At 35.7% G+C, this 14,298-nt stretch overlaps 1 protein-coding gene across 2 annotated transcripts in view; it reads left to right on the top strand.

The window, feature by feature from the left end:
• Nucleotides 1-14,298, top strand: part of LOC107744879 (collagen alpha-1(VII) chain-like) — a 49,901-nt gene that overhangs the window by 26,498 nt on the left and 9,105 nt on the right. For both annotated transcript variants that reach the window (XM_016558695.1, XM_016558696.1), the window contains exons 20-55: nucleotides 644-790; nucleotides 1,492-1,755; nucleotides 2,442-2,581; nucleotides 2,753-2,876; nucleotides 2,970-3,113; nucleotides 4,080-4,267; nucleotides 4,356-4,433; nucleotides 4,518-4,535; nucleotides 4,619-4,645; nucleotides 5,341-5,409; nucleotides 5,998-6,078; nucleotides 6,212-6,238; nucleotides 6,612-6,656; nucleotides 6,769-6,837; nucleotides 6,965-7,060; nucleotides 7,211-7,237; nucleotides 7,347-7,400; nucleotides 7,758-7,829; nucleotides 8,090-8,149; nucleotides 8,268-8,294; nucleotides 8,386-8,430; nucleotides 8,627-8,662; nucleotides 9,400-9,444; nucleotides 10,190-10,225; nucleotides 10,566-10,601; nucleotides 10,691-10,723; nucleotides 11,749-11,820; nucleotides 11,926-11,985; nucleotides 12,363-12,398; nucleotides 12,557-12,637; nucleotides 12,841-12,876; nucleotides 13,162-13,206; nucleotides 13,461-13,532; nucleotides 13,670-13,705; nucleotides 13,896-13,925; nucleotides 14,155-14,196. In XM_016558695.1, coding sequence (XP_016414181.1) covers nucleotides 644-790; nucleotides 1,492-1,755; nucleotides 2,442-2,581; nucleotides 2,753-2,876; nucleotides 2,970-3,113; nucleotides 4,080-4,267; nucleotides 4,356-4,433; nucleotides 4,518-4,535; nucleotides 4,619-4,645; nucleotides 5,341-5,409; nucleotides 5,998-6,078; nucleotides 6,212-6,238; nucleotides 6,612-6,656; nucleotides 6,769-6,837; nucleotides 6,965-7,060; nucleotides 7,211-7,237; nucleotides 7,347-7,400; nucleotides 7,758-7,829; nucleotides 8,090-8,149; nucleotides 8,268-8,294; nucleotides 8,386-8,430; nucleotides 8,627-8,662; nucleotides 9,400-9,444; nucleotides 10,190-10,225; nucleotides 10,566-10,601; nucleotides 10,691-10,723; nucleotides 11,749-11,820; nucleotides 11,926-11,985; nucleotides 12,363-12,398; nucleotides 12,557-12,637; nucleotides 12,841-12,876; nucleotides 13,162-13,206; nucleotides 13,461-13,532; nucleotides 13,670-13,705; nucleotides 13,896-13,925; nucleotides 14,155-14,196 — 2,498 coding nt within the window. The remainder of the gene's footprint in view (nucleotides 1-643; nucleotides 791-1,491; nucleotides 1,756-2,441; nucleotides 2,582-2,752; nucleotides 2,877-2,969; nucleotides 3,114-4,079; nucleotides 4,268-4,355; nucleotides 4,434-4,517; nucleotides 4,536-4,618; nucleotides 4,646-5,340; nucleotides 5,410-5,997; nucleotides 6,079-6,211; nucleotides 6,239-6,611; nucleotides 6,657-6,768; nucleotides 6,838-6,964; nucleotides 7,061-7,210; nucleotides 7,238-7,346; nucleotides 7,401-7,757; nucleotides 7,830-8,089; nucleotides 8,150-8,267; nucleotides 8,295-8,385; nucleotides 8,431-8,626; nucleotides 8,663-9,399; nucleotides 9,445-10,189; nucleotides 10,226-10,565; nucleotides 10,602-10,690; nucleotides 10,724-11,748; nucleotides 11,821-11,925; nucleotides 11,986-12,362; nucleotides 12,399-12,556; nucleotides 12,638-12,840; nucleotides 12,877-13,161; nucleotides 13,207-13,460; nucleotides 13,533-13,669; nucleotides 13,706-13,895; nucleotides 13,926-14,154; nucleotides 14,197-14,298) is intronic.

The following is a 14,298-nucleotide window of genomic DNA, read 5'->3' on the forward strand; positions in this document are numbered from 1 at the left end:
TATATATATAAATTATATTCTGTATAATCGATGGTAATGGAGATGTGCAAAAAAAAAGGGATTGTTTTAATATCATATATTATTTTATTACAGTAGATTAACTTGGCTTTAGGCTCTAGCGCTGCTCAGATGGCTTAGAACAATGAGGCTGACCATTCATTTGTTAATGAGTGTTGCTATATAGCAGGGAAAACTAATTTCAGATAAGCTCTAGTAATAAGAGTTCCTCTCACAAAAGCCGTTTTGTCTGATATGCGAGACATAAAAAAGAAGAGAATAGACAGCGTAGATAATGTCATGAAGAGATCTGTGATTCATTCATGTTATCTTGATGACATCAACAGGGCCTAATGGTGTGCTTTGCATGAACATGAAGGTTATGAGGAATTTAAAGGTGGACTTTTATTTTAGCTTTTGACACATAAAACACAGAATTCAGATTCTGGAACTCGCTGTGTCCTTGAAATGTTTTAAACTGATCAAAGCGGTTGACACATCTGAAATCTGTAAAAATTTCGAGTGATTTTGCAGTCAGTAGACTCTCCGAGATGTTCCAGTTTTTTGTTTCCTACACCTGTTTTGTCACATTGATGCTGACATTATTTTGTCCTAATGCAAATGTCTCTCTTCACGTTCTGTGTAGAGGTGGACATCTCCTCTGATCTGCTGAGCTCTGGCTTCACCTCCTATAAGATCAGAGATCTCCTGTATGGCAGAACCTATTTATTTTCCATCAGACCACTTTATGGGGAAGTGGAGGGTCCGGTCACAACTATCACTAAAAGGATCTGTAAGGCCTTATCTCTGCAAATATCATTAAAATTATAGCTTTTTAAATGTTGCACTTATATTGTAAGGCACGATTGATGTATTAGACACATCTGTTGTAAATTATGTTCTCTGGTCATAAAAGAGTCTGTCTTTGTGCTGTTCATTATGTAAAAGTGTATGTATTTATAAAACACAGTCCTGTTCAGTAGTTTGGGGTCAGCAGTAAGTTTTTTTTTTAATGAATACATTTATTCAGCAAGGGCACGTTAAATTGATCAAAAGTGATAGTAAATAAATGTATAATGTAACAAATGATTTCTATTTAAAATAAAAAGCTGAACTTTTGATATTTTAAAAAATTATCATGGTTTCAATAAAAATATTAAGCAGAACAAACATTGTCAACATTGATAATAATAAAAAATGTTTCTTGAGCAGCAGATCAGCATATTAGAATGATTTCTGAGAGTCATGTGACACTGAAGATTGGAGTAATGGCTGCTGAAAATTCAGCTTTTCTATCACAGGAATAAATTACATTACTTTTTTCATATATTTTTAGCATATCAACATTTCGCAATATTACTGTTTATACTCTATTTTGGATCAAATAAATGCAGCCTTGGTGAGCATAAGAGACTCCAAACCTTTTAACAGTGGTGTATAGTAAAAGTAAAACTGGTTTGTTTGTGCTCAGGACTTTTTGTGATTGTCTTACAGTGGGAACTCCTCATCTCATTCCTGTTCAGAGCCCCACGCCGGCCCCTGTCTCTGCTAATACCAAAATCAATTACCCTTCCCTCCACACCACAACCAGAAACGCTCGCACCCCGGTGGTCAAAGCCCCCAGCACACCCACCACCACTCAGAGACTCGCTGTGAGGCCTCAGATCACCATTGGCCAAACGGCTTCAGCACTGACCAGAGTCACCACAGTTAATGACCAAACCACCCTGTCCGTCGAGACACCTCCACCTGGACCAGGTCATTCAGATTCAATTTGGTCTCAGTCAGTTTTTTCAACTTAAAATGTAAAAACTTCTGCTGAAGTTATATTTTAAGGCGTTTATATCATGCTTTGCATTTTAGATATTTTCCCTGATATCCATTTAAAATGTGATTTAAGGTTTTATGCACCAGAAACATTCATTGTTTAGTTTTCATGCCCTTTTCCCACCCTCTCAATGACCCTTAGAATAAAACAGGCTGTTTTCATTGTTTTGCCTTTTTGAATTTGTAAATGCCCATTTTGCATGTGAAATTTGACTCTCTAACAGGCGTAACATTATGTCACCTTTACGTCTGTGCTGAAATATACCACACAAATAAACTACTAATCATTGATTTCCCATTATATGAACCCTTTAAAAGTATAATTTCCCATGAATTTCAAATATCCTAATCCTCATGTTCCAAACCTGTCTGACTATAAAGATATTTTGAGGAACATTATTCACCAATCCGTTTTGGAGACCATTGACTTCCATTCTATGGACAAAAAACACAGAATTAAGAAAGTCATATTGATTTGGAATGACATGAGAGTCAGAATTTTAATTTTTGGTTGAACTATCCCATTAACTGAATCTCCAAGTGTAGAAATTTTACTGCACTGTCTACACAATGTAAACCTATACCATGTGAATGAATTGTGTGCTTCTGTCTATTAGTTTGTGGCAGGGTGAAGGCAGATATTGTGTTTCTGGTTGATGAATCCTGGAGCATTGGTACTAGTAACTTTGGGAAGCTGAAGGATTTCCTGTTTAGAATTGTCACGTACTTCCCCTTTATAGGACCTAAAGGAACACAGGTAGGACATGCTAATGCACTATATTCAATTAAAGGCTTTCTACCTCATTCGGGATCATTCTTTGTCTTAGTCACTGAATCAATAGTCTCATGATGAGCACAAAATCATTCACTCTGATCAGACATCTAATGCTGTAAGCGTGAACTAAACCATCTCATTAACTTGCCTTAGATAGCAGTAGTTCACTACAGTGATCAGCCCAGGATCGAGTTCAACTTTAACACTCACAAAGACCGTAACTCTGTTTTGAGAGCACTCCGCAAAGTCCACTATGGAGGGGGGAACACAAAAACAGGTGCACATACACATTCAAAGGTCAAAAATTGTTAATGACAAATATTAGGGTGATATCAGATCTGAAATGTGATGGTTGTGAATGTGTGTGTAGGTCGTGGGATCAGCTATGTCCTTAGGGAGATGTTTCAGGAGTCTTTGGGTATGAGACAGGAAGTCCCTCATGTGTTAGTGTTACTGACAGACGGGACAGCACAGGATGACGTAGAGCCGCCGTCCAGGATAGCACATGCTCTGGGTGAGTGATATTGACTGCAATGCAGAAAACAGACAAATGTTCATATATGACTAAATATACAGTGCTATTCAAAAGTTTGGGGTCAGTAAGATTTGTTTCATGTTTTTGAAAAAACCAAGGCTCACCAAGCCTACATTTCAGATCAAAAATATAGTAAAAAAAAACAATTACAATTTAATTACCATTTAAAAGAACTGTTTGCTTTGGAAGCTTGTTTCCACCATGGGATAAAAAAACTAAACAATTAGAAACATTATTCTGAGTTTATATCTCACAACTCTGACTTTTTTTTCTCTCGCAATTCGGTTAAATTCAGAATTCAGAGAAAAAAAGTCAGAATTGTGAGATGTAAACTCGTTTTATTAAGTTTATAATTTGCAATTTGTGAGATATAAACTATGAATTGTGAAAAAAATTGAGATAAATTCGCCATTTTTTTATTTTTTGTAATGGAAACAAGCTTCAGTTGATTTCTGTTTTAAGGTATTTTGAAATGTAATTCATTCCTGTGATGGCAAAGCTAAATTTCTCCAGTGTCTTCAGTGTCACATGATCCTTCCGAAATCATTTTAATATGCTGTTTTGGTGCACAAGAAACATTTCTTATCATTGTCACAATATAAAACAGTTGTGCTGCTTAATATATTTGAAGAAACTGTGATACAAATACAAATTTTACAGAATCTTTGATGAATAGAAAGTTCAAAATAACAACATTTATTTGAATTAGATTTTTTATTATTGTTTGTTAAATGTTTTTATTTTAACTTTTGATCAATTTAATGTGTCCTTCCTGGATAAAAGTATAAATTTTCTTTCAAAAAATAAAAAGCATACTGACCCTAAAATTCTGAGAGGCATTTTAAGTAGTATATTTACTACTTGCTCTACACCATGCTTTAGTGACACCTTAGTATAAGGCTTAATAAATAATAAACGTCAGTTTTTGGTGTATTTGTGTGTTAGGTGTCAGTGTGTTGGCCATCGGCATTGCTCATGCAGATATTGAGGAGCTGAGGACCATCGCCTCTCCCACCACTTACAAGAACATCTTCTTCGCCAGTTATTTCGACGATCTTCCGACCATCGAGAGAGAGTTTATCAGCAGCATCTGTAGCGAGGCCTTACAATCAGAGTTCAAACAACACGATGAGGTGGGCCGTTTAGATCCGAGTGGAATTATGGGTATTATTTTCACAATACATACTGCATAAATCAGATTTGTATTTGTCTTTGTCCTAGTCTGCTCAACTGGATACACCTACAGATGACCCGGAAGCTCTCAGTAAACCAGAAGGGCCCTGTCCTCTTAGCTGCAAGGTAAACACTTCCTCTACATCCTCACTACAGCTGTCACACCATGGCTTATATGAATCCTCATTCCCAGTTTGTTGTTGTTCACAGGGTCAGAAAGGAGAGAAGGTAAGTAGCTATTGTGTTACTGTGTGTTATTGACCAAATAATTATAACTGATGATATGATTATATCTAATTTCTCCACTGCAGGGCGATGGATTTGGTCATGGAGGCCTGGTATGTTAGACAGTTGCTGACTGCTTTTTCCTCACCTCATAATTCTGTTTGAACTCTGACACACAGTCTTTCTCTCTTTGTTAGGGGTGTTTACTAAGGTAACATCGGTATTATTATTACTCATACTTAGGGGTTTAAGCAAACCCTTAGTCCTAAAGGCCCATTCAGAACGATAACTACATACTAAGTGTTTAACTTACCGTACACTTAACTAAAACATTTCTTACCAATTAACTTAATGATATTGGCATGATAGATGATAGATTGGGGTAAAAAGTCCCATTTACATTTAAAGCTTTTATTCATATGTATTTTTTTAATTTTTTTATTTTAGTTAAATTTTTAGTAATTTTGTTACGTGCTTTTGTCATGTTTATTTGTTTTTGATTTTTGATTTCTAAATATTATTTATTTATTTTTATCTCAGCATTATATTTATTTTTTGTTAATAGTTTTAGTGCTTATACTTTTTTCACTTAGTTGTCAACATTTCCCATTATCATTAAATTTTAGGTATAATATTTACAGTATAGCTTATTTCAGATAACAAGAATGTTTTTAATAGTCTTAGTTTTAGTTAACTATTACAACACTAGTTTTGCACACACATTGTCTTCAGAAAATATAAAAATCTTTCGTGCAGCATTGTTTTAAGAGTATTTTTTATTTATTTTTTTAATGTTTTTCCGACATAGCGACTCAAGCAAGGCCAGGGGCATTATGACTCATTCTCTCTAAAGGTCAAAGGGGAGAAGGGTGAACGGGTGAGTACATCTAACATCTGAAGTGCTTATGCCGTTCCACAACACAAACTTAAACATAAATAAAACACCTCCATCCTCTTCATAAATACATGTTGACGTGTATGTTAATTACTGGAGCATTTAATATTTGAACCGAGCCGTTCTGTTAATGATGAGATTGTTTTTATGACTCGGTTGTTGTTTTAGTAGATTAAAGGATTAAATCTAATTATTAATATCACAGATCTGTCTCCGTACTATTCATACTTTGCTTTTTTTCTTCCTGTTATCTCTTTGAGAAGGCGACACATGAAAGCGCTTGTCATATCAAAGGGACTCATTTGAATAACAAATTAAATGTGACAGGTCTTGCTAACAAGATCAGCATTGTTATAGATGCTTCCTTATTTATTTTTGTGATATGTATCGATGTGAATGCGTGGATTCATATTGCTCTATATTTGATTTCAAAGTAAAATGTGCACTGAAGATGTTCTGTTATATATGAGGAGTATCAAACAATTTCTGTGTATTTGTGTATATTATATAAGATTGTACTAATTAAAATGCTTTTGCCTGTATTATTCCCGCTCTGCACCCTTTCATCAGGGTCTTCCCGGAACGGATGGCATCCCAGGGTTACCAGGGCGACCAGGTAGAACTGGACCCCCTGGTTCTCCTGGACAAAGGGTAAAAGAAGGATCAAAATTCAGTTTAATGTGGCAAAATATGTAGCAAATGTAGCTTATCAAGAAGATTATTGTTGAGTATTAAGAATATTACAGTTGTTAATGTGCATAAACAATATCTTAATCTGATTCAGGGGGCACCTGGAATTCCTGGTGACATGGTAAGTGTCTCTTTTACATCTCACTATATAAAAAACAGTGTAGGTGGTGATATTTAAATCGATATATTCTGGAAATGGTAGTTAGTTCACTCGTTTAAAACGTGTACGCAATGTCCTAACCCTTTGTATATCTTAGCAGGAGAATTGGGAAAGCTGCAATTATCTTTGAGTGATTCACAGAGGGAGTAATGAGGAATGATTATGGCTATTCGGCATAGAGTATTTGCCCCCACTTTCTTTTAAAGTTTTATTAGATGTCTCACGTTCTGAACAATTTGATACTTGGCATGATTGTGAAAATGACTGTGTCTCATGACTATCAGACCAACTTTTTCTTTACATCTCTTCCTATATCTCTTTTTCACAATCTCAGGGGCCACCTGGTAATACTGGACTGAAAGGACAGAGAGGAGAGAGAGTAAGTTTAGTCATTGACAAGCATTTGATATGTTGTATGGTGGTTTTATTTTATTTATTTATATATATATATTTTTTTTTAATCAAGTTGACCTTTTTTTTTCTTCATGTAGGGCGAGCCAGGCTATGTTATGGGTGGTATGGAGGTTCTTCCAGGACGTAAAGGAGAACCTGGATCCTCTGTAAGTGCTTGTCATACTACAGTATACAACTGTATTAAACTATTTAGTTTGCAAAATATGCAGCTTAGCAACAAATCTGCTGAAATTGTTCATTGTATTTAAATGTTTCCCCGTCCTTAATTAAAAGGGTCCCCCAGGTGCTTCAGGGGTCCCTGGGGTATCAGGTCCTCCAGGACTCTCTGGTTTGCCTGGGCCTCCGGGCTCTCCTGGACTCTCTGTTAAGGTTTGTATGAAATATTAGAAGTATTTACTGTATGTAAATAAGATTTCGTTTCAATGCACCGTGTAAGTTAACAATACGAGTCCATACTCAAAGTAACATGCAATATGTGTGGTATTTACAGTAATTTAATGGTATTTTACTTCCTCTTAGGGCGAGACTGGGGAATCTGGTTCGAAAGTAAGTCATCTACTGTTCAAGGAACATTTTACCATTTAACATTTTATATAAAGTATACATGCAAAATAAGTTATTAATGTATGTTTATAATGCTTCTCACACTCTTCAGGGGCCACGTGGAAAACCAGGACCCAACGGAGAAAAGGGGGAGCATGGAAGTAATGTTAGTGCATGCTTTAGGAGTTAGTCTCTTAAAGCTACTCTGTGTATTATTTATTTTTATTTGATTTGAAAGTACTAATACTAAAAATGCAAATACTGTTACTATCCTAGATTAATATGTAGAAACAGCTATACGTATACCTCAAATAATTTTTTTCGAAGTTGTAAATAAATAAAACAGATAATTTGCTTAAATACTATTTCTGAATTTCCTGTTTAATTTATATGTAATTATTTTTTTTACAAATGTACTTAGCAATGTTCGCCAATTTTCTTGAATGTGAGCCATTTAGTAGGTTGTATTTTAAAATGTCAAAAATGAAATAAGTGATTAAATCATGTGGATGAGTTTTTCTAGGGTCTACCAGGTGTACCAGGACCAGTGGGAGTGGATGGACTTCCAGGACTTCCTGGTCAGAAGGGGGAGAAGGTTTGAGAAAATCTAAATCAGTTTCATATTTCATTTTGTACTTTCAGCAGTGGTCTAAAAGCTATTTTAAGCAATGACTTTCTACAGCTTGCCCAAGATGCATAAATTAAATCTCTCTGCTCATCTGCCTGCTATCTTTTTATAAGTCTCATTGTTCGGAGAGCTGTAAAAATTGCCCTTCCCTCTCTGTCAGGACTGCATAGAGCTAAAATTAGTGCAGCTGGCTGTTTGATTGAATTTCTTTTGTGTTAATCATAAAGGGAGAGGAAGGTATCGGAATTCAGGGTGTTCAAGGTCCACCTGGGCCAAAAGGAGAAAAGGTACATATTTCTGATTTACTCAAAGCACAATCATATTAGTATTTCATTAAACTTATGTATGTTCCCCTGTGAAAAATCTTAAGGGTAATTATTAAGTCAGTGCTAATTAATTTTTCAGGGTAATACAGGACTACAAGGCCCAAATGTAAGTGTGTTGTATTTAAAATCAATGGAGCAGAGTAAAAGACAATTGTCTTGTGCAATGTGTAATTTGCAGTTTCCATATTCATCCAAAGGGCCAAGCAGGAAACCAAGGAGTCCAAGGGATCACAGGGCTTCGGGTTTGTCAAACTATACACAACCATTTCACATCAAAGTTTTTCGTCTTTCAATTTGTGCTGTTAAATTATGTCTTCCACAGAGAATCAACATGAACCTTTTAACAGATGTCAAACTTAGATGCCATTTTGTTTAAGAAATGTTAAGTACTTCATAATGGACGGGTGTTTCACTGTTGTTGTGTTTTTGTCTGTTTAGGGGAAAAAGGGTCTTAAAGGAGATCAAGGAGACAAGGTATGATTTTACACAATTTAGTCAGGCACATGACTTTCTTACTGCTCTGTTTTATTTAACCGATTTGCTCTTTCTCCAAAATAAAAAATAAATCAATCACGTCAAGTCAGTGCTTTTGTCTAGTGCTGCTGCTGCTCTGTGTTTAATAGCCTGATCCATAATACATCCTACTTGACTTTTCAACATGCTCAAAAATGTACAGTCAGTTCAGATCAGGTCAGAATTTTGTTTCATCATTGAAATATGGAATGTTTTTAAACATCAAATGCACTAAACATAATCATAGGATGCTTCTTCTTAATTAAAAGATGCTCTCTGAAACATTTGATTCTAATTGGTCAATTCTGTCATTCTGTTTTATGTTTTATGATACTTAAGTGTATATTTTACTGGGAAAGTTTGAAATCTCTTGTATCACTCCTCTGGCTCTTTCCTCTCACATAATAGTATAATCTCGACTCAAATCAATATTTCATATTCATTGATTTGTATATTTGGTAAACAGTCATGTTATAAGTTGGATAATGAATAGTCAGCTGGTCATTATCACAACATAAACCTGTTCAGGATGATACAAGACTTGACCATCTTCTCATGCTTATTTTACAATAATGGCTGTCTGATGGTGCATTATTTTTGCATGTGGGTATTATTTGACACCTGACATTTGTTTTCAATTACATAAACTACAAATAATAAATCCCTCAGCCTAATCAACAACTTGCTTTGTTTGACAGGGTGAACGTGGGGAAATTGGTCCTATCGGGCCTCCAGGAGTTGCAGTAAGTCCATAACTTTTACCTGTTCACTTCCCTGAAAGATATAAATAGCAACTGTTGGAAAAGGTCAGATGTGTGATGAACCAGTTAATGGATTTATATCACTGCACTTCACAAATGCTTTGTTAAAAAGTCAAATCCTTATTCGTTTGTTCGCTCTTCAAACTTTTCCACTCTGTATGGTGCTGTCCAAATTCTATCAAGAGCAAGGATGAGCTGTAGATCTCTGGGGAAATCGAAAGTCGATTAAGAAAAAGGAAAAACGCCTCCTCGCTGCTCTCTGGCCAGTGATGGACTCCAAAATACACATCAAAGCTAAGGATCCATTATCGACCTGATTAAAAAGAGAAACATCTGAATGGTGTTTCCACCTAATAATGAGACGGCGAGAGAATTATACGCATTAAACATTAAGAAATACTATATTATATCCTTCACATGCAGCCTTGCCACTGTGTGCCCATCTCTGGCAATTCAGATTTTCAGTTAGTTTCAAATGTATCTTCTGCAGTCATTATTAAACCCAAGGCTTCAGAGAGGAGATCAAGGACACTCTCCAACGATTCGACTCCTCATTATCCCTCAGAAACACTATGGCATGATAAAATGTTAAAAGATGCTCTCAGAGAGCCCACACTAGATCTAACATCTCTCAATGCACCTGAGGTCATTCATATTTGCTGAATACTAATTTCATAATTTTTGCAGTGATTAGAGGGAAAGTTTACTTTCTCTTTTTAAACTTTAGGGCTTCCCTGGAGCTGCTGGACGAAAGGGTGATGAGGTGAATCTAAACTATTTTCTTCATTTAACCAAACCTAATACTTCTAATAAACTACACTGCCCAAACTTTGTGGACATCCCCTTCTAAATAACGAGTTTAACTTATTTCAACTACACTTGAAAAAAAGTGTGTATAATCAAACATACAGCAATGCAATCAGCCAATGTTTCAGAACCTACCGTTTATTTGCCCTGTGATGTAAATTTATTTGATCTCACATTGAGCGTCGATTATATGTAGTCAATTAATGCATGTAAATGTATGCAGTTTATCACATCAGCACTTATAGCTGTCTACAATTGAACAGTGTGGGATTTGTATTTCTGTGTTTGATTCACAGGGGCAGCGTGGTCCTCCCGGTGACCCAGCTAAAGGGGTAAAACTGATGTCCCAGAATTGTGTCTCGTCTAACACGTTTTTGGTTAAGAATAGAGTATTGCTAATAATTCCCCTCACATTTCACAGATACTCGGTCCTCCTGGGAAAAAGGGTGCCAGGGTAAGATAATCAAGAATTGCTTTCAAATAAAAATATGTGAACAACTTTCTGCACCAAAGCCAGGTCACCTTTGTGTATTACATCCCAGCTCATGAATTAAATCTGACAGTTATTTACCCTTGGGTTTTCCTCAACTGCATTGATGAAAACCAGCACTTGGACAGCTTAAACATGGTTAATTACTGCCATGAGCGCCAATATGAAACTAAGAGCTCCCCCAGGTCTGCTTGTCAATGAACACACAAAGGCAAAAAATACCGTTTGCAAAGTCCCAAAACACTCCAGGGGTAAAATCTATATTTACATTTACATTTAGTCATTTAGCAGACGCTTTTATCCAAAGCGACTTACAAAGTAAAAAATTAAAAAATATAAATATAGATAAAGTAGAATTAAAATAGAATAGAAAGTGTTAGAGTTAGAGGGTCAAATAAAGGTGGAACAGATGTGTTTTTAGTCGTTTCTTGAAGATGGTTAAGGACTCAGCTGCTCGGATTGAGTTGGGCAGGTCATTCCACCAGGAGGGAACAGTTAATGAAAAAGTCTGTGAAAGTGATTTTGTGCCTCTTTTAGATGGTACAATAATACGCCGTTCACTTGCAGAACGATATAACTATATGATTGGTGCATTTCATTAGAAGTTTTTAAGTGATGCTTCTAGATAGTTTAGTTTAGTTTAGTTTAGTTTTATTGATTTATATAGCACATTTAATAACGACAGTGTCGACCAAAGTGCTGTACAAAATAAAAAAATAAAATGCATAAAACAACTAACCATATAAAACAAATCACAAATTATGACAAAGATAACATCACACATTATCAAATATTTAACAGCATTTACTCCAGACCATAAGCCGTTTCAAAAAGATAAGTCTTAAGTGAAGATTTAAAAAAGATATACCAAACTGAGCTTGAGGACACCTGTCATATTGGTTGTTGGTTGGTTTCATATTATTTCAAACGGTCATAAGCAGAGATATTTAAGCTAGGTTATCTTTTTTCCCCCTGGGCTGTGTGTAAAGGGGGATGTTGGACAAGTTGGGCCACCAGGACCACAAGGAATCAAAGGAGATCAAGGTGATAAAGGTGAAAAGGTGGGTGTATGTTTGCCGTTTTGGATGTGAAAGTACAGTTAATTGTATGTATTGATTAGCTGCCAGTCTGAATGTACTGATTGGTTGTCTTCTGGGTTTTTGAAGGGCAGTCCTGGATTCGGAATCCCCGGTCAGCCTGGTCCCAAAGGAGAGAGCGGAGAAAGAGTGAGTGTTTATGAGGCTTGTAGGTTGGCCTGTAGAAAAGTGTACACTTCTAACCACAGGACACAATGCAGAAAACTGAAAAAATGTCCACACATTAATTTTATAAGCCGTATATGAAATATACTGTTTAAAAGTTTGGGGTCGGTAAGATTAGTTGATGTTTTTGAAAAAAGTCTCTTATGCTCACAAAGGTTGTATTTATTTGATCAAAATACAGTAAAACAGTATATATTGTATAAATATTGCAAATACAAGTAAAAGTCCACATTTGTTCATAAATTATATTAGACAAAAAAAGGATTAGCCAAAATTATTATCATAAAAAAAATATTATTTTAGACTATGTAGACTATTCTGTCCCTTTTTTTTTAATGCAGGGTAATGTTGGATTATCAGGGAAACCTGGGCCTAAAGTAAGTTTATTATACTAACATTTACACTCTTGTATTTTAATACCTGTGAAATTCTGTAAGAAAACAACAGTGATTGTGAATATCTAGCAAAGAGTGTGAATAAAAGATGAAGTGAAACACGGATCATTTACATGAACACTTCCTTTGATTGTGTCCAGGGTGGCGATGGGTCCAAAGGAGAGAAAGGGGAGATGGGTTTCTCAGGCAACCCTGGTTCTCCAGGACTAAGAGGTAAAGATGTAAGTAAATCGAGTGCCCAGAGTGACTGATACTAGAAGTATGGGAGTGTGTGTATATGTCAGCGTGTGTGTGCTATGTATGCATCATTGCACTAAGGATATTAGAGATAGAAGGGTTACTTTGTCATTAAATACCCATTGTTTGCTTTTTAATTAATGCTTCATTCATATTAAATTACAATTTCTGCTTTAATGGATTTCAGGGTCTGCCAGGACTAAAAGGAGAGATGGGATTGAGGGTGAGAATCAACAACAAGCACAGAGAGACACATACATGTTGAAGACTTTCCATTGACATCTATTGTTTGTATACTGAGCTAATATTATTTTAGATCCTTTAGATTTTCATTTATTATGTTTATTATTGAGGGTTTTTTTTTTTTTGTCTTTATAATGCAGATGATTTCAGGTTTTACTATCCTTGTAGGCACATTTGGACTCTGCAATGTATGCAAATCCCCCCCCCCCACACACACACACACATTGATTGTTTTTTGTTATATTTATTCATATTTTTGTTACAGGGACAGTCTGGTTCACCAGGAGAACCTGGAGAGAGAGGTGTCAAGGTATTGTCTCTCTTCTAAACCTCTAAGTCACATTTTCCATCTGTCTTTTGAACTTTCTTTTATTGTCTCCCCCAATTTTTTTCTACACTCTTCATCTAACATCTCTCTATGTTCAAATCAGATATTCTGTATCTGCCTTGTAATTTAACCCTTCCAATTAAAATTTTTTTTATCCTGTCTACCTAACTAGTTATGTTTCTAGCTCAAAGCAAAAAGTCTATAACACTCACACTTCTCCTTATCTCCAATGTCAGGGCCCTCTCGGTCTTCCAGGACGACCCGGTGACCCTGGGGGAAAAGGCGAGCCTGGGAAATTAGGGTTTCCAGTAAGCAGCTTCCTTTATTTTGTAGACAGTATTTGATGAATACTTCTCTAAAGCACTTCCAGAGAGCCAATGAATTACAAACCATAATAGAAGAGAGTAGTCAATACCGTTTGATAATGAATGCCCATATTTTTCAGGGTCCAGAGGGAAACAAAGGAGAGAAAGGCGAGCTGGTACGTGCTGCTATTAAAAAGCAATGATGATTTTATTTTTATGATAGTTTTTTTTTTTAAGACAAATTCAGTATTTAAAGGGCCAGTCATGCTCTGTGCTCACATAACAGAATCACAGTTTTTCTTGTCATGCTCTCTAATGATAAATTAAAGAGCAAGAGTCACCATATTAATATTTTACTCTCTACAGGGAAGGCCGGGACCACCGGGAGACACTCGAGTGAGTTTTACTCTCCTTACTGGGTATTATAATCAAGCTGTTCAACATAAATTAATATTCATCTAATCATGTTATTTTCAGTTGGTTGGTTTGTTACACGTGTCAAAAGCTGTCAAGCCTGTATTGCTCTTTTTTATTTATTTTGAAGCATTTATTTGAATATTTCATGGTTATCCTTGTTAATACATATTGTCAGTACCTTCAGATTCTTATAATTCTTCTTCCATAGTTCACCATGTCAGATAACACCATTCTCACCAGGGCCATTAAGGTAAAAGAAGACATTTAGACATTTTTAATTTATACAAATTTACAGATACAAAAAAAAAAAAACTCTAGGAACCTTGGGTTAATTGTGGGGTGTGTGTTTGGT

Source organism: Sinocyclocheilus rhinocerous, unplaced genomic scaffold (assembly GCF_001515625.1).
Source record: "Sinocyclocheilus rhinocerous isolate Xijiao unplaced genomic scaffold, SAMN03320098_v1.1 scaffold258, whole genome shotgun sequence".
Lineage (NCBI taxonomy): Eukaryota > Metazoa > Chordata > Actinopteri > Cypriniformes > Cyprinidae > Sinocyclocheilus > Sinocyclocheilus rhinocerous.